At 42.1% G+C, this 26,934-nt stretch overlaps 1 protein-coding gene across 16 annotated transcripts in view; it reads left to right on the top strand.

Moving 5' to 3' along the window:
* Positions 1 to 26,934, top strand: part of SENP1 (SUMO specific peptidase 1) — a 347,559-nt gene that overhangs the window by 104,483 nt on the left and 216,142 nt on the right. For all 16 annotated transcript variants that reach the window (XM_030198243.1, XM_030198250.1, XM_030198244.1 and 13 more), the window contains one exon: positions 13,963 to 14,134. In XM_030198243.1, coding sequence (XP_030054103.1) covers positions 13,963 to 14,134 — 172 coding nt within the window. The remainder of the gene's footprint in view (positions 1 to 13,962; positions 14,135 to 26,934) is intronic.

The raw sequence follows: 26,934 nt of genomic DNA, 5'->3' as shown, positions 1-26,934 counted from the left end.
TCCTCATTTTTGTTTTCCATTCCTTTCCTAATAATACCTAACATTCTATTTGCTTTCTTAGCCGCAGCAGTGCACTGAGCAGAAGGTTTCAACGTATCATTGATGATGACACCTAGATCCCTTTCTTGGGCATCACTTTGCACTTGCTCACATTAAATTTCATCTGCCATTTAGACGCCCAGTCTCGTAAGGTCCTCTTGTAATTTTTCACAATCCTCCCGCGATTTAACGACTTTCAATAACTTTGTCTTCAGCAAATTTAATTACCTCACTAGTTACTCCCATCTCTAGGTCATTTATAAATATGTTAAAAAGCAGCAGTCCCAGCACAGACCCCTGGGGAACTCCACTAACTACCCTTCTCCAGTGAGAATACTGACCATTTAACCCTACTCTCTGTTTTCTATCTTTTAACCAGTTTTTAATCCACAATAGAAACTACCTCCTATCCCATGACTCTCCAGTTTCCTCTGGAGTCTTTCATGAGGTACTTAATATCAACTGGAGGAGTAGCCTAGTGGTTAGTGTAGTGGACTTTGATCCTGGGGAACTGAGTTCGATTCCCACTGCAGCTCCTTGTGACTCTGGGCAAGTCACTTAACATCCCATTGCCCTTGGTACAAAAATAAGTACCTGCATATATGTAAACCACTGTGACTATAGTTGCAAAAAACCTCAGAAAGCCGGTATATCAAGTCCCGTTTCCCTTTATCCACATGTTTGTTCACCCCTTCAAAGAAATGTAATAGATTGGTGAGGCAAGATTTCCCGTCACTAAATCCATGTTGGCTTTGTTTTATTAATCCATAATTTTGAATATTCTGTGTAAATTTGTCCTTTATAATAGTCTCTACCATTTTGCCTGGCACCGGTCTGATGACTCACCGGTCCATAATTTCCCAGATCTCCTTTGGAGCCTTTTAAAAAAATCATCGTTACATTGGCCACCCTCCAATCTTCCGGTACGCTCGATTTTAAGGATAAATTACATATTACTAACAATAGAACTGAAAAAGTGAACTTGCGGAGATATCAGTACTCTGGGATGAATACCATCCGTTCCAAGAGATTTGCTACTCTTCACTTTGTAGAACTGCCCCATTACATCCTCCAGGTTTATAGAGAATTCATTCAGTTTCTCCGACTCAGCTTCGAATACCATTTTTGGCATTGGTATCTCTCCCAAATCTTCCTCGGTGAAGACCGAAGCAAAGAATTCATTTAATCTGTCCGCTATGTCTTTGTCTTCCCTGATCGCCCCTTTTACTCGGTCATCTAGCAGTCCGACCGATTGTTTTGCCGGCTTTCTGCTTTTAATATACCTAAAAAAATTTTTTTACTATGTGTTTTTGCCTCCAGCGTAATCTTTCTTTCGAATTCCCTCTTTCCTTCCTTATCAGCGCTTTGCATTTGACTTGACGTTAGTTATTTATTTATTTTATTTATTACATTTGTATCCCACATTTTCACGCATAGTAGTAGGCTCAATGTGGCTTACAAATTCCGGAGAGGAGAGTACCAACTCTGGGAATATATACAGAGTGAAAAATAGAGTAACGGTAGGTGCAAGGAAGCTAATAAGGTTCCGGAAAAGAGAATACCCCAAATACGGTTTGTACCAAAAATACATAATACACTGTGCGAACCCCCAGGGAGACCCAGAGTTGCCAGCAATGGATCTTTAAATGAGCTGCTTTCACAATACTTGGATTTCCATCTGCAACTATTGGTATCAGCTATTCCATCTTATACTAGGAATTCGACGCATCTTATCAGGATATTAGAAGATTTACCCGTAATTGAGAAACCAATAACCTTGGTTACTATGGACGTGAAGTCTCTCTACACGATGATACCTCAACAACATGCTTTGCAGCTAATTGAAACTCAGTTGTAAACAAGTGAATTCTCGAGTGGAAAAATATCATTACTGAATCGAATGGCTCAACAAGTAATTCTGAGGAATTATTTTCAATTTGAAGATCATTATTTTTTGCAAATATGTGGCGTAGGTATGGGGGCCAAGGTAGCTCCAAGCGCGGTTTGAACAATTATTTGTATATTTATCCAGATTTGTTAAAGATGTAGTTCTGTGGAAACGATTCATCGATGTGTTTCTAATTTGGACTGGTGATGATGAAGAGTTACAACAGTTCTTTCTACACCTTAATTCCTGTGATTCAAATATTTCCTTTGAAATCCCGGTTACACATGACAACATCAGTTTCCTGGATATAAGTATTGGAACACATCTAGGTAGATATTATACGCAGATTTACCGTAAACCAACTGATACTAATTTGATCTTACACTATAATAGCTTCCATGCGCGGTCACAAAAAGAAGGCATCACCACGAGTCAATTCTCCGTTTAAGAAGATTATGCCAGAATACACAACTGTATGATTCACATGCCGCTGATTTACACCGCAGATTAAAACAGCGAGGATACCCCACGAGGGTATTGAAGAAGGCACATAAGAGGGCCAGGAATGCACATCGCCAATGGCTACTACAACCTCGAACATCAGCTCGGAACCAACGAAATCAAATGGTCTGTGTCTTGCCTTTTTCATCGCAAGCGAAACACATTAAGAATATCATCAAACGGTGTTACAACTGCATGATATCCCCCCGATGTCTGCTTCGCATACAAGAGAGCCCGTAATTTGGAAGAATTATTTAGTAAGAGAGGCGAACAGACTTTGGCAAATATAGGGGATCACGGCAAGTGCCATCGGTGCGTATGCATGGTGCACCTTGGTGATCAAACATTCGGTCACAGGATGGGATTATACACTGAGGAATAACACTGACTATGAATCATCTAGAGGGATATATGGGGTCAGATGCCCCTGCACCAATGGTACATCGGGCTAACAAAACATAGAATTAAAGACCGCATAGTGGAACATTTAAGTAATCTGAGGACTCTGAAGAAGGATGCACCTTTTAGTAGTATATTGGATACAGAGTGGACACCCGGGAGGGAGTGAAAAACATGAAGAAGGATCTGAGGAAGCTAGAAGAATGGTCTAAGGTTTGGCAATTAAAATTCAATGCGAAGAAATGCGAAGTGATGCACTTAGGGAATAGAAATCCACGGGAGACGTATGTGTTAGGCGGGGAGAGTCTGATAGGTACGGACGGGGAGAGGGCTCTTGGGGTGATAGTATCTGAGGATTTGAAGGCGACGAAACAGTGTGACAAGGCGGTGGCCGTAGCTAGAAGGTTGTTAGGCTGTATAGAGAGAGGTGTGACCAGCAGAAGAAAGGGGGTGTTAATGCCCCTGTATAAGTCGTTGGTGAGGCCCCACCTGGAGTATTGTATTCCGTTTTGGAGGCCATATCTTGCTAAGGATGAAAAAAGAATTGAAGTGGTGCAAAGAAAAGCTACGAGAATGGTATGGGATTTGCATTACAAGACGTATGAGGAGAGACTTGCTGAACTAAACATGTATACTCTGGAGGAAAGGAGAAACGGGTGATATGATACAGATGTTCAAATATTTGAAAGGTATTAATCCGCAAACGAACCTTTTCCGGAGATGCGAAGGCAGTAGAACGAGAGGACATGAAATGAGATTGAAGGGGGCAGACTCAAGAAGAATGTCAGGAAGTGTTTTTTCATGGAGAGAGTGGTGGATGCTTGGAATGCCCTCCCGCGGGAGGTGGTGGAAATGAAAACGGTAACGGAATTCAAACATGCGTGGGAAAAGCATAAAGGAATCCTGTGCAGAAGGAATGGATCCTCAGGAGCTTAGTCGAGATCGGGAGGCGGGGCTGGTGGTTGGGAGGCGGGGATAGTGCTGGGCAGACTTATACGGTCTGTGCCAGAGCTGGTGGTGGGAGGCAGGGATAGTGCTGCGCAGACTTACACGGTCTGTGCCCTGAAGAGCACAGGTACAAATCAAAGTAGGGTATACACAAAAAGTAGCACATATGAGTTGTCTTGTTGGGCAGACTGGATGGACCGTGCGGGTCTTTTTCTGCCGTCATCTACTATGTTACTATGAAAGTGGGACATCAGAAAAAGATTTTTTTATTTGTAGTGTTACAGCAATTACCAGCACATACCACGGGAGATATAGTATCAAAATTGCTTCGGAAGGAACAGTGATTGATCTATCAATGGCAAACAGTGGTCCCGCAGGGTTTGAATGAGGAGATTGATTGGTGGGTGTAGACACCCCCCCCCTCAAGTTTAAAAGGAAGGGGAGTAGACAGATGATGGGGCATTGCGCATGCGCCGGCGTCTCGTCCGGTTGAAAGTTGAGGCTGTGCTGTTCCCGCCACAAGTTAGCCAAACATGATTTAGTGTTAACTCAATTTTGAGGATCTTTATATGATTTTTGTGATATAGTTGCCTAGATAGATGCATTTAATGTTGTCAGACATACGCTAACTTGACGTGCTATTAATTTCACATTATATTTGTTCTAGCATTCCGTTCCCCTGAAGACGCTAAGAAATGAAACATGCTCGCATGTAGGGAACTAGAAAGGATTTAAGGTCTTGGATATTGAAGCTTGAACAGGGAACCACTTGAGCACCACAGCCATTTTATTACACGTCAAAGCGCTGGGATTCCAGCAGGACTACTCCCGACCACCATCACCACCACCCCATATCAAGATAAGTGCCATTGAGATTATAGTGACACAAGGAAATTTATATAATATGACAAGTATAAATATTAGGCACAAGAATACAAGTAGGAGGAGGCAGGGGTGCTATGATGTAAGAGCAGGTGAATGAAGCAGTGGTTCACTGTGAGTAAGTCCAGTGGGATACACCCAGTCACTGAGCACCACAAGCATAACAAAAAAAGGAAAAAATGATGCACTACATTTGCACAATATAAGTTTTTTGTTTTTTTCAAATGGTTTAGGAGGCTTTTGGGTTTTTAGGATAGCAATTAAATAATAAAAGTAAAACCGAACGAAGATTCATACCCCAGTGAAATTAATAACATTAAATTTTAACTGCCAGAAGACCCTTGACCATTCTTCCAACGTTCAGAGATCCCTTCTCATCGTTTCTACTCCCTCCAGGGTATCCACTGTATTGGCTATTTTCGTGTCATCTGCAAAAAGTCAAACCTTTCCCTCCAACCCTTCAGCAATATCTCTCACAAATATATTAAACAGAATAGGCCCCAGCAGCAACCCCTGAGGAAGTCCACTGCTCACCTTCCTTTCCTCCGAGCAGATTCCATTTACCACCACTCTCTGCCACCTGTCATTCAACCAGTTTCCTATCCAGTTCACCACTTTAGGTTCTAAGTTCAACCCTTTCAGCTTAGTCTTCTGTGGGGGACCATATCAAAGGCTTTGCTGAAATCCAAGTAGATTACATCTAGCGCACGTCCTTCATCCAGTTCTTTGGTCACCCAGTCAAAGAACTCAAAAAGATTCAATTGGCAGGATTTTCCTTTGGTAAAGCTGTGTTGCCTCGAGTCCTGTAACCCGTTGGTGTCTAGAAAGTTTAACTATCCTTTCTTTCAGCAGCGACTCCATTATTTTTCCTACCACCGATGTGAAACTTACCGGTTTGTAATTTCCCACTTCCTCCCTGTCTCCACTTTTGTGGAGAGGGACCACATACGCTCGTCTCCAATCTCTTGGTATCTCTCCTGTCTCTAAAGATCTATTAAATAAATCTTTGAGGTCTCACCAGGACCTCTCTGAGCTCCCTCAGTATCCTGGGATGTATCCCATCCTGCCCCATAGCTTTGTCCACCTTCAGATTCTCAAGCTGTTTATAAACTTTCTTCTGTAAATGACGCAATATCCACTCCATTCCCAGATGTTCCCTCGGAAGCCAACTGTGATCTGGTGCTTAACAATAAGGTTTACATAAGTACAATTTTTAAAAAAGCTTTAATTAGGTTGAAACCTGGGAGCATTTAACATCTTTTTTTCTTGTGCCTACATCAAAAGACAAAGATGGCATGTGGGAACTTGCTCCTTTTGTCTTGTGGAATACAGTAGTATATAATAAAAATACAGTTACCGGTTTTTATTACTACTATTTTACAGGGGAGTATTGAATGAAAGAAGGCTTCCTTCATGCAGATGTTCTGTCCAGTCAGTCTAAATGTGCCATCATTGTGTAGTTCAGCACTCTGTTAGCCTCCAAGTTCATTTAAAGTTAATTATTTTCAATGGAAAATAGATCTGTTGGCTTAGGATGCTTGCTATGTGAATATTCCATCACTGTTTCATTATTGCTACTAAGTATTATATATTACTAGTAAAAAAAGGCCCGTTTCTGACACAAATGAAACAGGCCCTAGCAAGGTTTTCCTCGGAGTGTGTATGTTTTAGAGTGTGTGTGTGAGAGTGACTGTGTGTGAGAGAGAGAGTGACTGTGTGAGTGTGTGTGTGTGACAGAGAGTGAGACGGGGTTCGAGTGTGTCTGTGAGAGAGAGCGTGTGAGAATGACAGTGTGTGCGAGTGCGTATGTGAGACACAGTGAGTGTGAGAGAGAGTGTGTTTCACAGAGATACAGTGTGTGTGAGAGAGAGTGAGTGTGAGTATGTGTGCGATACACAGACTCTTTGTGAGCAAGGGCATTTACTTTAAACTTTGTTTTAATTCATTTATCCAGTCGTTACATGCACATGGTTTTGCTTTTAATCCCAAAGGTGAATTCTAAGGGTGGTTGAACAATTTAGTATAAACTGTGTTGTTTCTGACTTTACTTATTTTGGACTACTTTGGGTGGGTCCTACTGATCTTTACATCTGCTATCTAGAGTTTTGTAAGATGGAAATGAGAAAATAATTGTTTTGGATGTGTTCTGAAGACATTATTTACTTTTGCAGTGTGTGTATGAAAGGACTTTTAAATGCGCAGTTGGCTATATATGCTAATCTCAACTTTGTTAAATGTTTCAGACATATCCATCTACTTGCTTCCATGATATAACTGAATTCTATTATTCTGTATCACTGTATTTCAAATGTAAGGCACAAGGAACCCGAGTTTGCTTCGGATAATGTGGTATATAAAAAAAAAAAAAATTCCTTCATCCTCCACCTTTTCAGACACTGCCATCCAGCTGGATGGTGATGACACAGGGAAAGCAAGTTTGGTCCAGTGAAGGCTAACTCAAAATAACCTGTTCCTTAGCTGGGCTGTAGTAGGACCAAATTGAAAATGCGACCATGCCATGCCTCTGTGGTTATGTTCCACTTATGAGTTAAATGATTAACTGGCTTTTTTGAAAGGATTATATAACATTTCGATTCATGATTAGGAACAAAAACACATACTTATTTATTCATAGTAACATTGTAGATGTCGACAAAGACCTGTATGGTCCATCTAGTCTGCCCAACAAGATAAACTCATTACATATGGTATGTGATACTTCCTATATATTTAGATATATATATATATATACCAGGTCTTGACTTGTCCTTGCCATTTTCAGGGCATAGATTGTAGAAATCTGTCCAGCACTGTCCTTGTTCTAAAATTTCTGAAGTTAATGTCAAAGCTCTGAAAAGCTCCATTTCAGCCCATTCAAATCTATTAAGCCATGATCAGGACACAGGCTGTAGAAGTCTGCCCAGCACTGGCCTTGTTCTTTAAAACACATTCTATGCGGGCTCAGGCCTCCTCTTGGACGGAACATACTCTTATTCCTCCGCCAGACATTTGCCATGTTACAACTTGGTCCTATCTTCATTCCTTTGTCGGGCATTACCAGTTGAATGTTCAGTCCCGGCAGGACGCTTCTTTTGGGACTTATGTGTTGTTCGGGGAATTTCCCATCCTCAGTGAGTATTGCTTTGGTACTTCCCACTCATCGGGAGTGGTCTGGAGCAAATGATAAGGAAGGAGAAATTATATCTTACCTGCTAATTTGCTCTGAAGACCATTCCCAAACCTTGCTCGGGAGGAGTGTGTCACTTTGGTGGGGTGCCTGATGCTTCTGGGTCTGCAAGCGGCTACTGTGATGTCGCAGTGTCATTTGGTTGGATGTCTGGTGCTCTCTTCCTTCCAGGGGTTCCTGAAGGGAGTTTAGTTATGTTTTCTGTTTCTGGGTTTTTGTGATTTTTCAATGGTGCTTGGTTATTCGAAATATTGAGCAGGTCAGAGTTGCACAGCCCCTTATACAGGTGTCACTACTCAATAATTCTCTCTCTGTTGGTAGGAAGGCATATTACCCATTTGTTGGGAATGGTCTGGAGAGTCTCAAGGAAAGCAAATTAGCTGGTAAGGTCTAATTTCTCCATAGTGATGCTTCAGAACAGCATTAAGAGCTGTCTATTCTAGACTTTTGCATACTACTGTAGTACAAAATAGGTATTACTTGAAATTGGCCACTGCTTTTTCATTGTCCTTTATGGGGTCATCTTGTGCATTGACGGCTAAAAGAATAATTGTAGAGGGTACATTACCAAGACTACTGCATTTGGAGGCAGTAGTCTCGTTCCCAGTGAGGTGTCGGGGCTTGTATTCTGTTTGCTTTGTGGTGCTGAAGGAAAGATAGTGTTTTGACTTATTGTTTATCTCAAAGGGACAGCAGTTGCCTCTAGGTCTCAGTTTCCTCATGAATACCTTGTGATTGGTGGTTGAAGCAGTAAGGAAAAGGGAGTTACTCCCACATTTGGACTTGCAGAAGTCAAGTACATATTTAATAGGAATAAGTTCATGGGTTTAGCAAAGGAAAATTGCCTCAGTAATTTTCTTTAGTTGTAAACCAGTATGTGGCTAAAGGTGAGTCAGTTGACATAATGTATTTAGGTTTTTAGAAAGCATTTGACGAAACTGCTTCATGGGATGTCTCAGGAAATAAGTTGTGGGATTGAAGTCTTTGTCCTGTTGTGGATTGATACTGTCGGTATAATGCCCCAAGGATCTGTGCTGTTTAACGTATTCAAAAATAATTTAGAAAAAAGGATCCATTTTCAAAGTGAGAAATTATTCAATGTTGCTAAATTGTTGTTGGATTGTGAGGAACTGCAAAAGGAACTTGAGACTAGAAGATACAGTTTAATATGGACAAGTGCTAATTGGAGAAAATAATCCCCCGTTTACAAGTGCACAGTGCTGGGTTCAGTGTTAAATGTAATTATCTTGAAGAAAGTTCTTGGAGTCCTTAACAAGTTGAAATGTGCAACCCAATGTAAGGCAGTTGCCAACAAGCAAATAGTGTTTTAGGGATTATTTGGGGGGGGGGGGGGGAGGTAAAAAATACCTGACTTTTTATTAATTCCTCTGTGTAACTTCATGGTATAACCACACCTTGTTGTATGCCACACTGATCTTATATCAAAAAGGATATTATAAGAGTAGATAATGTTCAGGGAAGGGCAGCAATAGTGATAAAGGATGGAACACCTTTTTATTAAGAAAGGCTAAGCAGGTTAGGGTTCTTCAACAGAAGAGAAATAACAGAGAAGATATGCTAGAAGTTAATAAAATCATGGAGTGGGTTAGTTAAATAGGACTGTTTCATTCAACATTTTAAATACCAAAATGAGGGCATGCCATGAAACTAACAGCCAGCATATTGAAAACTAGCAGTAGAAAGTGTGTGTGGGATATATTATATTGTATATTAATTTTTTTTAAAGCAGCACACAAGCTGTAGAATCTCTTGCCAGAGAATGTGGTTGAATGTCTATAAATTATTAGCTAAGTAGATTTGGGGTAGCTATCACTTGTCACTGGAAATGAGCCATGAAAAACTGACTTACTTTTTCAGATCTGATGGGTACTTGTGACTTGGTCTGGTCTTTGTTTGAACGACAAACAATAGGGAATTAGCACAAACTAAGCAACAATACTGAAGGAAGCACAATTTATTAATGAATCCGACATAGCCCATGCTTCAGCTAAATGCATGTGTCTGGGGGTCTGTATGTTCATTAACCCCCACCCCCCATAACTTTAATTAAAAAAAATATAAGCTTTTGGACATGTTTTAAAAATGTATATATTTATCAATCACAGGTACTGTATAGTGTCTACTTCCTTGTATAATTGTCACAAGGCATTCAATAAAATTCCTGTAAAATACACAACACAACATAAACATTAATTTAAAAAAGTCATTTATAATCTTTTCTACATATGAATTGGTATGGTACACACGCTACCATTTGAGCATAGAAATATGTAAATAGATTAATAAAGAGAGGTTAAGGCAAACAAAGCTGTGAAGGTAGCTATTACCTCTTAAATGTGTTGTAATATCTGGCCAAAAAAAAATATCAGCACTGTTCTGTCTTTTATAACTGACACAACATAAACAGTGTTGATCTAAGAAATCTATAAGTATTGAATCAATGACAGTGGCCTCTGTGTGCGACGAGATGCTGGGTTTGATAAACATTGGTCTGAGTCAACATGGCTTATGTTACGCACATATTTTGATCAGAATGTATGCCAGTGGTTCCCTGCTTATGCAGGGAACAAACCTGGTTCATTTGAATGTGGACCACAGCTGGATCAGACTCAAAGTCTGAAGGCCATCTACAATCTGATCCAGGTTCTGGAGTCTTTGGACTCCTAGTCCTTGGACTACTTGGGCTGCTGTTTTGACACCATGGTGAGCATGGTGTTTTTTGTGGGTTTTTAAAATGCAGCTTTCAGCATGATATACAAGTAGGAACTTGACAAGGATACATGAAATAATCCAAGAAAAAACAAAAATATTTTTCCTTTTTTGCAGACTATTTTAACATTCTCTCTGAAGCATTAAAATTCCACATTTAGGGAGAATAGTGAGCTAAAGAGCAGGGGAAAAAAGGAAAAACACCTTTAAAGATGTATTAAATATTATATGTGAAAACCTGAGGGGAGAATAATTTCCCTCTCAGCAAGACTCTGTACTCCCTATCTGTCAGGAAATAACAGGCGAGTGTGACCATAGAAGTATGAGTTACACACAGAGCCTAGAATCTCTTTGTAACTTTCAGGGAGGGTCATCTGCACTCTTCAGAACTCCAGGATGTTTCTTTTGCTTAGGGAGATGCTGACACTCGTCCATGTGACGTACTCCCCAATGGCTGCCCAGCAGGAGTTATACCAACTTTGAGGCCCTAGCAAACAAATTGATCAATCATGCTGCTTGTTGGGAGAGTGGATGTCTGCCTTTCCTAAGCCCAAGGCCTGCTGTTTCTCTTCACCATTGCTTCAGAAACAGTGTAAGACAAATGCACAAGTTGCTCAATGCACTAGCATAGCTACATCTTGCTCCCTGGGCCAGGTTTTCCTGACTCCAAGAGTATTGGGTAGCTGCTGTTAGGGGTTGCTTGCCAGAAGAGCAACACAGATGTGAAATTACCTCCAGGTATGTGACGTTAGACCTGATTCTCTGGGTGAGAGCCCATATCTGGCCAGAGATCACTGCTCTTATGTTGGTTTCCCTGATCACAAGATTTCAAGCTGGATTTCTTTGCCCTGAAATTGGTTAGAGAGCCTGGTATGGTGATTTACCACAGACAGTCTTTTGGAGGTAGATTTGGAGCCTCCCAAATGGGTTGTGGTCATCCAGCTAGCCAAGAGGGCCTCCCATCTAGCACTGAAGCATCTGAAGCAATAGGAGTAGGTGCAACAGTCTGGTTTCTTTTGGACAGTGTGGTGGTGGTTGCATGTATGGACAGGTACTGAGCTACCAGGAGCTTGATGGTGGTTCAGGAACCAGAAATGCTGTTCTACTGAGCATAAAGGAACATCTTGGCTATTTCTGCAGCACATGTTTTGGGCACAGAAAATATGCAGGTGGATTTTCTCATTCCCCATAGAGTAAGACCTAGGCATAAGAGTTTTTCAGTTGTTGATAAATAGGTGGAATGGGCCATGCATGACCTCAATGTGACTTAAAGGGACTCCAAATTGGCCAGGTTCTTCAGCTGCAAGAGAGAACAGAACTTAACTGGTCCTGGTATAACTCTGGATGACAGAGCAGCTACTTTATACACATAGGAAAATAATGGATTATGGATTCAATATACCACCTTTCTGTGGTAGAACCAAAGCAGTTTACATATTATATACAGCTACTTTCTCTATCCCTAGTTGGCTCACTAAGTTTTTTTTTTTTTTTTTTTTGTACTTGGAGCAATAGAGGTTTAAGTAACTTGCCCAATTGCAGACAGAACAGATCATGATGAGGCTAGAAGACCATTTGATTGTAGTTGTTGTGGCTACCCTGGGTTGACCTAGAAAGTTGTGTTATGAGCATCCAGGTGGGAGATCCTAACTTCCACGGATTGTTACTCCTAAGATCTGGTTCTCATGGAAGATCTGACTTAATTTTTGTGTTAAGCCTTGGCTTTTCCTGCTTTATACAGCATCATGAAAGGCCACTCTTAATGATGGTTATCTTTTATAAAGACACATAAGAGAGACTACATTTTTAGCATATGTTCAGATCTAGCAGTTATTTAAGATTTGGAGCCAGGACGAATTTGGATTTTCTTGAGGGGCAGTTCTGCCATTATAGTTTTCTTTCAAAGGGAGTTGGAAAAGAGCTCATTCTTTGAAGGTTCAGGTGGCAGCCTTTTCATGCTACAGGGAACACAGACTAGGGTGCTTAGTTTCCCATTTAGATATTTTGCATTTTTCTTGGTTGTAAAATATATTTTGTCTTCCTGTCTGAGTGGTAATGGGACTTCAGTCTGATTCTTGAAGCCTTAGTGGCTCTTCCTTTCAAGCCTACATAATAATGCCCCTGAAGGGTCTCTTCATTAGGGAAGCCCTCCTGCTAGCTATAGTTCAGCTAGACACATTTCAGAGTTGCATGCCTTTTTCTGTAGGTGATCTGTCTTGGTTTTTTTGTTTTGTTTTTGTTTTTTAAACTGAGGAAACAATTTCTACAAAGAAAAGAACTTATATGGGATCTTCTTTATGGAACTCATTTCATGTTTGTTACTAGCATGACAAGTTATCTAGGCTTTCATAAAGCATTGAAAACCTGGATTTTTGTTTCTAATTTCTGTTGAGATTTTTGTTCTGTCTGATATTGTTCTACTGTAATTTGTATGTTTAGAGGAGTTGTGTTTGTATCTTGGTTTTATGTTTAAAATGTTTTCTTTATATACTGCTTTAAAACTTCAGTATTAAGTGGTATATCAAGTTAATAAATCCAATCCACTCCTCCATCCTCTCCTTAATTTCTGCCAGCAGTGGTTGAGTCCTTTTATCTATCCAATTTCTTTACCAGCCTTTTGGAATATTGAATTTAGTGGTGGGGAAAGGAAGATTCATTTTTTAGATGTGATTTGGACCAATCTGTTTAGGAAGTTGGGTAGGCTGGTTGTCTTTTTCAGTGGCTACTGCAAGGATGAGGCAGCTTTGTAAACTTCAGTTATTAGATCAGGGAAAAGATGAAATTGGCATATATCTTTAAGCAATTATGGGTTCCAGAGGGCTTTCATGCCCACTCTACTATAAGCTTCCTCTGGTGTGGAATACATGACAGTTTTTCCTTAGTTCTTTCTTTCCAATGGAGGACATTTTGCAAAGTGGCCACTTGTAAAGAAAGATTTACACACTCACTTTTTTTATTTTTAGATATTTTATAGATTCAATTTTGATTTGTTTTTATTTTGTGTTCTGGGATTTTATGTGCTTTAGTGTTAGTTGCACACAGCCTTGATGGGTTTATTGTGAGAGGTTCTTGATCAAGTTAACAGATGTTCCCAGAGATGAAGTTCTGATGTACGTGCGTATTTTATCCCAGAGGTGACGTTCTGATGTACTTGCTATAAAATACGAATAGATGTACAGCGTGTATACACATATTTATACCTTCTTCAGAGCAGGTTTTAATTTGTGTGCTACTATGGCTGGTTCTGGGGGGCCTGTTTTATAAAGATACATAAGTGCCTCCTGTAAAATCACCCAACTGTCTCGCATACTAATTCATTGTAGGTATCCTGAATACACAAATAAGGATATGATTTAGTAACCATTCTGTAAACTTTTTGTTTCCACAGTGGAACATTGAATGCAGTTGTGGGGAAGCCAAATCATCATACCCATGTATCGGTATATGAAAAATCCTTTCCTACTAAACCTGTTACAAGTCCATCAAGAAGCAATTCATGTCGTCGAAGCTTGCTAAGCCCCAAAAAATCCCAGAGAAGATTTTCTAGTACAGTAGAAGAGGTATGAAAAGCTACCTAAACTTATTTTGTTCTTGAGTAATAGAGATGATAAAGCTGTCCCAGTGAGAGAGTAGACTATTTGTTTTTTCCAGTCATTATGTTAATGAATGGCCCTCCCCAGAGGATGGTATTTTATAGTAAAATCAGAAAGCAATAGGAGTAATTATTTACTGCTTTTTTCCCTCCTTATGTCTTGGTCAGTGACTTTTTATTTTGGCTTTATCTAATCAGGTATCACAGTCTTGATTAGATATTATAGTGTATTAAGTCTGTCCTCTTAGCTTTTGCTTTTCCCATTACCTACAACGAGATTTCTTCTGTGATCAAGATTTATTCCTTGATAGGTGTTCCCACAGATGATTGCCTTTCTTTCTAAGCTCTCCCCCTAAACAGCTCATTTGAGTATAGGTATGTATCAGAGAGACACAGGCAAAACAGCAAAGTATGGTAATACAAATAGCCTTCCAAGTAAAGTCCAAAAGATGACTCCAAGGATGGGAATAGAGGTCAAGCTTTATTGAAGCATCAAACTAAGTCAAGACTCAACATGGAGCCATGTTTCGGCGTGAAATGCCTACTTCAGGAGTCACAAGAAGTACACAAAAAAACATATCAAATGTATATAGAATTATTATTATTTGTTACATTTGTATCCTACGTTTTCCCACCTTTTTGCAGGCTCAGTGTGACTTGCATATAACCGTTAATGGCATTAGCCGATTCCAGTCTGAACAAATACATAGTATGAATGAATACAAAGTGATATTGTGGTAGAATGAGGTACATGTATGGTAGGAACAATTGGGGGGAACTTAGGGAGGGAAAGGGGGAAGAAGAGTCAGGTAATGTTCGTTACGGTCTTTGGTTACATTGTGTCGCAAGTGTCCAGGTATTTTTATCTTGGGTCAGTGGGGTATGCTCTTCTGAACAGGTCTGTCTTTAGTGCTTTCCAAAAATTTAGGTGGTTGAGCGTGGTTTTTACTGCTTTTGGTAATGCGTTCCATAGTTGTGCGCTTAGGTAGGAAAAGCTGGATGCATAGGTGGATTTGTATTTGAGTCCTTTGCTGCTTGGGTAGTGGAGGTTTAGGTTTAGTCATGCAGATTTTGTGGTGTTTCTGGTTGGCAGGTCGTTAAGGTCTGTGATGTATCCCGGTGCCTCGCCGTAAATAATTTAATGGACAGTTGTGCAGATTTTGAAAGTGATACATTCTTTGATTGGTAGCCAATGCAGTTTTTCTCGGAGTGGTTTGGTGCTGTCAAAACGTGTTTTTCCAAATACAGGCCTGGCTGCGGTGTTTTGGGCGGTCTGAAGTTTCTTTATGATTTGTTCCTTGCATCCCGCATAGATTCCATTACAGTAATCTGCGTGGCTTAGTACCATTGACTGTACCATGTTACGAAATATTTCCCTTGGAAAGAATGGTTTCACGCGTTTGAGTTTACACATTGAGAAAAACATTTTCTTTATGGTGGAATTCGCATGGGTCTCTAGTGATAGGTTACAGTCGATTGTTACTCCGAGAATTTTCAGACTGTCTGAGATAGGGAGGGTGTATCCTGGGGTTTTAATATTTGTGGGCTTGTATGTATTGGGATGAGATGATGAGACTGTGTTTTTTCAGTATTGCGTTTTAGTTGGAATGCATTTGCCCATGAGCTCATGATGTTTAAGCTTAGCTTGATTTCGTTGGTGGTTTCCACCAGATCATGTTTGAAGGGGATGTATAATGTGACATCAGCATAGATAAATGGGTTAAGGCCTTGGGTGGATAAGGTCTTGGCTAGTGGAGTCATCCTGAGGTTGAAAAGGATCGGTGATAGTGGTGATCCTTGTGGTACTCCGCAGCCTGGTTTCCATGGTGACGATATGTTTGCTTTTGATTTCAGTTGATATGTTCTTGTGGTTAGAAAACCCTTAATCCAGTTGAGAGTGCCACCACTGATTCCGAAGTAATCTAGGAGTCTTAGCAATATGTTATGGTTAACCATGTCGAACGCATTTGACATGTCAAATTGGAGGAGGAGAATGCTCTTGCCTATTGCTATTTCCTGCTTGAATTTGTTTAGGAGAATGAGTAGTACTGTTTCAGTGCTGTGTAGGGGTTGAAATACTGATTGTGACTCATGTAGTATAGTGAATTTGTGTATGTAGTCATTGAGTTGTTTGATCACCAGTCCTTCCATTAGTTTGACTACTAATAGGATAGTTGCTACTGAGCGGTAGTTGGTAATGTCGTTCGTTTTTTTTCTTGGTGTCTTTTGGTATTGGGGTAAGCGGGATGTTGCCTTTTTCTTTAGGGTAGATACCCTGTTGAAGCATGAAGTTTGAGATGTAAGATCTATTATGAAGCGGTGGGGGGCAGATCGTATTAGGTAGCTGGGACAGGTGTCCAGTTGACAGTGGCTGTTGGAGTATTGTTTTATCGCCTGGGTAACTTTCAGTGCTGAGGAGAGCAAAATTGGACCGTATTCGTTCAGCAGGATATTCATCAGGGGTTGGGTCTAGACCATTAATGAAGTTTTCTATGTCCATGTTGCTCTGAGGTAGTGTTTTTGTAGGTTTATGATTTTTTCATTGACATATTTAGCAAGGTTGTCTGCAGATGGAATGTCAGTGTTGGTTGTGGTGACCGGCGTTGTGTCTAGTAGTTCACAAAATGGTTTAGTTTCTTTGTGTTTTTGTAGTCCGGAAGTGAACATCATGATCTTAAACATTAAGAATATTTTTAAAACATAAAATAATATATAAAAATGTAAGTTAAACATGTATATACAATATGACCAGTATTGAGCACAGCTATAATAAATTCTAATGCACAAATAGACATATAACATAAATTCATATATTAAAATATAAAAATTACATGTGTGGTAAGTAATACCAAATATGTTATAAATTATAAATTAATATAAAATCTAAAACAGTTAAACATGGCTTAATTAGAGAACTAACTTTTCCACACATTCCTCTGCATATTGCTCATAGTAGAGCAATGCATATATCAAAGAATGCTTGTAAGACATCCAAAGACATCTAAGACACTGTTAAAGAATACCGGAGCATACCATTAGAAAGTAATGCTGAAACAACAAATTGTGATTAATATTGGAATACTTAATTGTAACAAATGCAAAAAGAGGAACACTTATACAGTATTTAATTAAAATCATATGGGAAGAGGCAATGGTCCTCTTTTACCAAACCACGTTAGCCATTCCTGGTGCGGCAATGCTAACAGAGCCCATTAATTTTGAATGGGCTTTGTCAGCATTGTTGTGCAGGAATCGCTAGTGTGGTTTAGTAAGAGTCTCTTAAGGATGATGATTAAAACACATAAATTTGTGCTAATATTTCTGTACCAACAGCATCAATATAAAGGTTAAATACATTCCAAGGTAAACAAGTGCACAAACTTATATAGTATCTTATAGAAAGTGCTGTGTAGAACATAAACTTTATGGCATGACACTCTCCAAATATGTTCTTTTTTAGGAAGGTTTTTATAGAAAGAAGCACTTATAACTAAAGCATTTTATTATCAGACCACAAAATGGTATAGTAAAAAAAAAAATAATAATAAATGGAACAAAACAGCATCAAACTCAGACTATTAAACACAAAATTCATACTTAACAGATATGTGAAGCTTCTGTAGAGTGCAAATTTAGATTATGCAAAACATACAGAAGGCACCAGATTTTTAGACAAAGGGGTTATTTAGCTGGACACAAGAATAATAAAACAATTCTAAAACTGATGGACTGAGATAATTCAAAGTTAGAGCTGAATGGACTGTCATGCAATCACCAGAGCATGCTATGCATAGAGACCAACTGGAAGAAACTTTTTTTAGTATTAGAGAAAGGGAAATGGGACTTGATATATCGCTTTTCTGTGGTTTTGCAGCTACATTCAAAGTGGTTTACATAGTATATACAGGTACTTATTTGTACCTGGGGCAATGGAGGGTTAACTGACTTGCCCAGAGTCACAAGGAGCTGCAGTGGGAATTGAACCCAGTTCCCCAGGATCAAAGTCTGCTGCACTAACCACTAAACTACTCCTCAATGGCCTTTAAATTTCTTTACATCATGTTTTTTCTGAGAACGAGTCTCTGCCCTGGTTACTGTAAGACGATTCATGGCGTGGGCATTACTTTTTCCTGTGCTGACTCGATCAGACACCACTACTTTTTGTTTATAACATTAGAAGGTAAGATACCAGCTTTTCAAAATTTTCTTCCAGTTGGTTTCTATACATAGCGTTCTCTGGTGATTATACAGAACAGTACATTCAGCTGTACATAGCACTCTATAAGACACCATATAAGTTTGTGTATTTGTTTACCTTTATATTTATATATTAGTATTTACCTCCTTTTTGAAAGAATTCATTCTAAGTTGTGTACAGTAAGAATAAATCAAATATAAGCAATAGACAATTACACCGAACTGACTTGCATAAAAATATTCAAATAGCGGTATAAAGTATGACATAGTATAGTACTTACAATGTCAACACAATATGTAATAGAACATTTTAATAGTGTAGGGTATAAGCAAAGATGGAACATATAGGTAAGAGAGTAAGAGAAGTTAGAAAATAAGGTGACTAATGTAAAGAAAGTCGGAGAGATGATTAAATGTACTCAGCTAGGGTAGGAGTGGATAAACATGCACTGCTGCAGTATATGCAGCCTGTGTCACGCCGTCTGTGTGATTCTAATAAATTAGTTTCTACTTCCATTAAAGGCCTGGTTGAAGAGCCAAGCTTTCACCTGCTTCCTGAAGTAGAGATAGTCTTGTGTTAAGCGTAGCCTTTCAGGGAGTGCATTCCAAAGTGTGGGGTCTACTCCGGAGAAGGCTTGCTTGCGGGCATCACATCATGCAATGTCTTTTGGCGAGGGTGTGGTTAGGGATCCCCCTTTGGAGGGCCTTAGTGTCCTTGGAGATGTGTAGCGGGTCATTCTGTTCTTCAAGTACTCGGGGCCATTTCCTTTAAGAGCCTTGAAGATCAGACATAGTTTTAAATTTAGCCCTGTGTTGTATTGGTAGTCAGTGAATTTTTTGCAAAAATGATGTGATGTGGTCACGTTGCATGCAACCTTCTATGAGTCTTTGCTGCAGCATTCTGAATCAATTGGAACTGGTGCAGACCCTTTGTAGTCAGACCATTGTAGAGTGCATTACAGTAATCCAGTCTTGATGTTATCATGGCATGCACAACTGGGATAAGATTTCCTTCTCGACGTAAGGAGAGAGGCGGTGTAGTTGTAAATAGTGGATGCAGCTCTTGAAAGTTACTTGGATTTTGGGAATCAGAGTAAGTGTTGAATCTAACTGTATTCCAAGGTGCCTGAGTTGTGATTTGAGGGGAAGTTCATACTTCCCAGAAGAGATTTTGATGTCGGGTACGTGCCCACTTATGTTAAGGGCCCAGAGAAGCTCGGTTTTACTTGGGTTCAGGCAAAGTTTGTTGTGCTTAGCCTATTCTTAAATTGATGTTAGGTAGTTAGTTTATTTAGGGCTGTAGGTAAATCAGGTTCAGTGGGTATGAGTAGCTGCACATTATCCGCATAGATGTAGAACTGAGTGTGCATTGACCGAATCAGCTCAGCTAGTGGCTTGAGGTAGATATTGAACAGAATAGATGACAGTATCGATCCTTGTGGTACCCCACAGGTCAGTGCCCATGGTGGCGATGAGGTACTCCCAAACATTATGGATTGTTGCCGGTCTGTTAAATAGGGTATCAGCCATGCAAGTACTGTTCCATTGATACCTGTTTCTGCCAGTTGTGCTAGTGTATGATATCATGATCCACAGTGTCAAAAGCTGCTGAGAAGTCTAGCAGTACTAACACTGAGGCAAATCCCCTATCTAGGTTTCTGTGCAGATCATCTAGAAACATAGAAACAAGACGGCAGATAAAGGCCATATGAACCAATCCAGTCTGGCCATCGTCTGTAACCCCCTAATTCTTCCTGTTCCTAACGATCCCACATTCTTATCCCATGCCTTTTTAAATTCTGGAACAGTCCTTGACTCCACAACCTCCACCGGGAGGCCATTCCATGCCTCCACCACCCTTTCTGTGAAATAGTACTTCCTTAGATTACTCCTAAATCTATTCCCTCTTAACTTCGTCATATGCCCCCTCATTCCAGAGCACTCTTTCATTTGAAAAAGGCTCTCTTCCTGTACATAAATGCCCTTGAGATACTTAAACGTCTCTATCATGTCTCCTCTCTCCCTCCTCCCTTCCAGCGTATACATGTTGAGGTTCATAAGCCTGTCCCTATAATTTTTCCGTTCAAGACCGCTTACTAAATTTGTAGCCGCCCTCTGGACCGACTCAATCCTGTTTATATCTTTCCGTAGGTGCAGTCTCCAGATCTGCAAGCAGTACTCCAAATGAGATCTCACTAGAGACTTATACAACGGCACTATCACCTCGTTTTTCCTGCTGGTCATGCCTCTCTTTATGCATCCAAGCATCCTTCTGGCTTTGACCGTCACTTTTTCTACCTGTTTGAAAGCTTTTAGGTCATCAGACACAATCACCTCCAAGTTTCGCTCTTCCTTCGCACACTGAAGCACTTCACCCCCTATACTGTACCGTTTCCTCGGATTCTTGCGACCCAAGTGGTTCCCTCCTCCTCCAGACCTCGCTTCCGTGAAGCTAGAAGGTATTGCCCGGGGCACTCTGCTAGGTTTACTCAATGTGCCCGCTTCAGCAGAGGAACTCCTTTCGCTCGGACAAACGCTCCGCAGCGGCAGGCTCAAGCCCAGGAGTTCAGGGCCGTCCTCCACAATGATGGGACGCCAGTCCACTCCTCCTTTACAGCTGTAGGAGGACGCCTTTCCCTTTTTCTCGAGGAGTGGACCAAGATTACGTCAGATCAGTGGGTCCTGGACCTGATCAGAGAAGGTTACCAATTGGAATTCGGTGCCCCGATGAGAGACGTGTTTGTGGAGTCCCGATGCGGTACTGCCGTCAAATGGGCAGCGGTAGAGGAGACCTTACAAGTCTTGTTGCACCTTGGAGTGGTGATCCCCGTGCCTCCCACCGAACACTGCTGCGGTCGTTACTCCATTTTTGTGATGCCGTGAAAAGCCGGGTCTTTTTGGCCCATTCTCGACTTAAAGAAAGTGAACGAGTCACTAAGAGTGCGGCATTTTCACATGGAAACCCTGCGCTCCATCATTGCGGCGGTACAGCCAGGAGAATTCCTCACGTCTCTGGACCTAAAAGAAGCTTACTTGCGCATTCCTATATGGCCCCCGCACCAACGGTTCCTTCGTTTTGCGGTGTCCCATGGGCAAGAGCAGATTGTCCTGCTTCAACGATGGTCTCCTATGACCCAGGATAATCAATGCAGACTCACGTGGCCCCCTGCGGCACGACTCAGTATGGAGTTATGGCTCTGACAGCATACTGCGGCGAAGAATGCCGCTAGCGCTTCCCGATTGGTGCCTGGTGGTAACAGATGCCAGACTGAAGGGCTGGGGAGCAAATTGCCAGGGAAGGCATGCCCAGGGTCTCTGGACATCCGAGAAGTTGGAGTGGTCCATCAATTGCTTGGAGCTAAAAGCAATATTCCAGGCGCTTCTGGCCTTTCACACGACCCTGGAGGAACTGGCTGTCAGAGTTCTGTCGGGAAAACGCGACAGCAGTGGCCTACATAAATCGACAAGGCGGCACTCGGTGTCAAACACTGGCCGCAGAGGCCGCTCAGATATGCCACTGGGGCCGAGCTACATCTGCAGCTTCTGTCAGCTGCTCATATAGCAGGTCAGAGCAACGTGCAAGCCGACTTTCTAAGCAGGTATCAAATCGACCCTGTGGAGTGGGACCTGGCAGACTGTGTTCCTTCAGATCTGTGCCAAATGGGGAATGCCCGTAGCGGATCTTATGGCCTCAAGCTGGGGTACACCCATAGCAGATCTTATGGCCTCAAGCACAAATGCCAGTCCCGTCCTTTTTCAGCAGACGGAGAGATCCTCGCCCAGCGGTGTTGGATGCCTTGGCGCAACCCTGGCCCTCGGGCCTCCGGTATGTGTTCCCTCCTTGGCCCTTAATAGGGTGGCGACTCCTGCGAATTTGGCTGCATCAAGGAGTGGCGATCCTCATTGCCCCGGATTGGTCCAGGCGGCCGTGGTATACGGACCTCCGGCGGATGCTGGTGGAGGCTCCCCTTCCTTTGGCTCTGGTACCGAACCTCTTGACGCTCCATGCCGCTTTGGTCTTATGGCATGGCTATTGAGAGGGCGCAATTGAGAGACAAGGGCTATTCTAACAAGGTCATCTCCACTCTCTTGCAGGCCCTCAGGTGTTCTACTTCCGTTGCCTATGCTTGGATCTGGTACCAGTTTGAGGCTTGGTGTGTTTCTAAAGCGATGACACCCATGCGGGCTTCTGTCTCGCCGATACTTGACTTTTTGCAGGATGGTATACAAAAAGGCTTGGCCTATAATTCCCTGCGTGTTCAAGTGGCAGCCTTGGCATGTTTTTGGGGGAAGGTTGCTGGCCTCTCCCTGGCTACGCATCCGGACATTGCACGGTTTCTTAGAGGGGTGCTTCGGCTCCAGCCTCCCGTGCGGGCCCCTTGTCCGGCTTGGAACCTGGAGCTAGTATTAAAGGCTCTTCAGTGTTCGCCCTTCAAGCTGCTGAGGCGAGCTTCGCAGAAGGATGTGATCCTAAAGACTGTCTTTTTGGTGGCCATTCCATTGGCGAGGCGGGTGTCTGAGCTCCAGGCGCGCTGTCCTGTCGAGACCCATTTCTGCAATTCTCAGAGTCCGAAGTAACTGTTCGTACTGTGCCTTCCTGCCTAAGGTGGTTTCAGCGTTTCACCTAAACCAGCCTATTTATCTGCCCTCCTTTACTAGGGAGGAGTTTCCGGAATCTTTTGGGCAGTTGCAACTTCTGGATGTGCACAGGGCTCTGTTGCAGTATCTGCAGATGTCTAATGCTTTCAGGACCTCTGATCACCTTTTTGTATTGTTGTCAGGTCCTCGCAGAGGGTCTCCAGCGTCTAAAGCCACTATAGCCCGTTGGCTTAAGGAAGCCATTTTTTCTGCATATCTGCTATTTGGCCGGCCTCCGCCTGACGCCTTTAAGGCACATTCCAGAAGAGCGATTTCTTCCTTTTGGCCTGAGACGGGAGCACTCTCCAAGAGATATGTAGTGCAGCTACTTGGGCTTCTAAGCTCTCTTTTGCCCGTCATTACAGGCTGGATGTGGCTGCCAGGAGGGACATGCTTTTTGGAGCACAAGTGCTTGCGCGCGGTGTGACTTGTTCCCGCCCTATCTAGGGATTGCTTTGATACATCCCATTTGTAATGGATTTATCTGCTGCTGATGACAAGGAAGGGAAAATTAGATTCTTACCTTGGTAATTTTCTTTCCTTTAGTCACAGCAGATGAATCCATGATCCCTCCCTGATTGACTCTGTTTTGTGTTCAGTTTTTTCTGCAGACATGTTTCCTCATTGGGAGAAGTTGGAAAACAGTCTTCAGGATTTCTGTTCTACTACAGGAGGTTGAGTTCGTCCCTCCTTTGTGTTATTGCTCTTGTTCTGGGGCGTTCGTTCGCTGTGAGGAAAGTTCATGTTATGCTACTTTGCGGTTTAACACTGCTTTGGAAGCTTCAAAATACGAGAGGCAGATGGAGCTAGCCGTCCTAGAGGCACTATGGTTCTCAGTGTTCTCTATCTCCCCCTGCTGGTAGGTGGACACAACCCATTCGTAATGGATTCATCTGCTGTGACTAAAGGAAAGAAAATTACCAAGGTAAGAACCTAATTTTCCTTTCTACTCCACTCATTATTTTATATATCTCTATCATGTCTCCCCTCAGCCGTCTCTTCTCCAAGCTGAAAAGCCCTAGCCTTCTTAGTCTTTCTTCATAGGGAAGTCGTCCCAGCCCCGCTATCATTTTTGTCGCCCTCTGGTCTGTGTGTGCTGATGGTAGCTTTGGTTAGGCAATGAGGTGATCTTGTAAGTACTGTTATGTAGGTGTTTGACCTCTTGCACTTTTTGCCTTCTCTTTGGTTGGTGGGGATTATAGTTTCCTCTCCCACACACCAGTGGGATCTCTGATGTCTCTGGGTCTGCCGGACCGAGGCATATTCTTTGTGTCAGAAGATTAGCACATTCAAATTTCACTGGGTGGCATTGCAGACCACCCTGTGGATCAGCAGTCTTACTAGTTGGCAATGTAGGATTAAGGCTTTAAGTAATCAACTGCTTTTTAAAGTTGTAAATTCAGACCAGGCCTGGGAAATCAAAGGCTTCCAATAATACTATTACTACTATTTAACATTTCTATAGTGCTGCAAGGCATACGCAGAGCTGTACACCATACACAAAAAAGACAGTCTCTGCTCAAAGAGCTTACAATCTAGATATAATAGAGAAAGTAATGGCTATTCTACATGACTTTCTTTGGGGACTTAAGGCATAGGAGGTTGGTTGTGTACTTTTAGTTCTCCGAGGACAAGCAGGCTGCTTGTTCTCGCATGTGGGGTCGACGTCTGCATTGGCCCATGAACCGGCCATTTTGCAAGCAAAATATAAAAAAAACTCTTGCCAAAGTCTTCTGGCGCTTGTGTGCTGATCGGCTTCCCGCCCGTCGCGTGAGCGTTACCGCTCAGTTATTTTTTCTCCATGGTGAGGTGCGGTTGAGTTTTTACCCGCTCCTCGTAGGCTTGATAAAGTTTTCTGCGTTGTCATTTTGCTTCTTTCTTTTTCTTTTTTGTTACTATGATTTACAGTTTTTTGTAAAAACTCCCGTAGTTTTCTTTACTTTTTTGCCCCTTTTAAAGTTTCCTTTGTTTTTCGACGTGGCCGGGTTGTTCCTTTCTTTTCGTGCCTTTTTTTCTTTTAATAGCACGATCGTGTCTTTTGATTTCTCTGAAGCCATTTTTTATTTCATGTCACCGAAGACACCCAGTCCGACCATAGCCCAGCCGCTTGCAGTCTGTGTCTTCGCATGAAGAAACGGACCCAAGCGTCTCGAGAGGCCCAACGTGAGAAGCTTTTTGGGGCTCAGTCCGGTCCTTCGACATCGGTACCGAGGTCTGTGGCGTCGAGGGACACATCGACGTCGGGAGCGAAGGTAATGGCTGCGGAACGACCAACTTGTGCTGGGAGCAGTGAGGCATCGAGTGGGTCTCCACCTGTCTCGAGGCCTCCTGTTATGCAGGCCCCCTGGGACCGACCTTCGTCGGACCCGCCCCCGAGGAAATGTGAGGATTCCATGTCTTCCTCATCGGTACCAAGGAGTCTCGATGACAGGCGTTGAGCGAAGGCAAAGAAGCACCGTCATCATTCTCCTTCGACACATGGTGCTGGGAGCTCCGGGGCGTCGAGGGATTCGGCACCCAAGAAGTGTCGGCGCTGAGAGGCTCACTCTCCCTGTATTCAGGAGGTGCCGATGTGTCGGTCTAGCAGCTCGATACCTGCTCCCGCAGTCTTGTCTGACGGTGGTTCTCGACGAGCGCATCAGGGACCTGCTTCCAGAGCTTCTGGAAGGGTTACTGCGCCAGTCTGCTTTGGTGTTGGGGGTGCTTGTGCTTTCTGTGCCGCCTGCAGCATCGGTGTCGGCTGCCTCCCAGGTCGTCTCCCCTTTGACGTCGGTGGAGGATGCTTCACCAAAGTTTAGGCGGGCGTTGAGTTCTTGCCACTGCCATCGAGAACGTCGTTTCTCGGCGTTGAGGCAGGCTCAGTTTCGGACTGCTCTGAGAGATGTCTTGTCCGATACTGAAGATGAGCGTTCATGGGAGGAAGAGGAGGATGCTCTAGTAAAATTAACCAATAGGTGCTAATTTGTTGAAAAATGGAGAAAAGCCCTCAGAAACCGTAGGCTAAATTGCCACTGGGTTTAGAGCGTGGTTGGAGCTTATATTGACTTATAACACACGCTACAGTTTAATCATTGGGCAGAAAAACTCCATTTGAAAAACAAGGCTCATAAAATTTTTTTCGCCCCAAATTATTCTGTGTGAACACACAAGAAAATGTGTGAACACAAAAGAAATTTTCTTTCAATATATGTTTTTTACAAATGTTTTTTCAAAATGTTTTTATCAAAGTGTTAACGCATCAGCATATCAAAAAAAGAAGAACACTTAGCTTTGTAGTGTGTTAAGACCGGGCACTCATCACTATCTGTTCTACGGGAACCCGTTTCGCCTGTCAATAGCACTCTGTTCCTGAAGAAGCCACGTTTCTAGGCGAAACGGGTTCCCGTAGAACAGATAGTGATGAGTGCCCGGTCTTAACACACTACAAAGCTAAGTGTTCTTCTTTTTTTGATATGCTGATGCGTTAACACTTTGATAAAAACATTTTGAAAAAACATTTGTAAAAAACATATATTGAAAGAAAATTTCTTTTGTGTTCACACATTTTCTTGTGTGTTCACACAGAATAATTTGGGGCGAAAAAAATTTTATGAGCCTTGTTTTTCAAATGGAGTTTTTCTGCCCAATGATTAAACTGTAGCGTGTGTTATAAGTCAATATAAGCTCCAACCACGCTCTAAACCCAGTGGCAATTTAGCCTACGGTTTCTGAGGGCTTTTCTCCATTTTTCAACAAATTAGCACCTATTGGTTAATTTTACTAGAGCGTTTTTCTTTGGTATTAGGTTACTGTTTCTGCTCTAGATCACTGCAGTTGTTCAGTTTGATTGTAGGAAGAGGAGGATCCCAGTTACTTTTCATATGATGAGTCCTATGGGATTCCTTCTGAACCTTCCCCTCCACCAGAAAGGTGACTGTCTCCAACGGAGAGTTT

Source organism: Microcaecilia unicolor, chromosome 3 (assembly GCF_901765095.1).
Source record: "Microcaecilia unicolor chromosome 3, aMicUni1.1, whole genome shotgun sequence".
NCBI lineage: Eukaryota > Metazoa > Chordata > Amphibia > Gymnophiona > Siphonopidae > Microcaecilia > Microcaecilia unicolor.
This window is presented reverse-complemented; position numbering and strand designations above follow the sequence as displayed.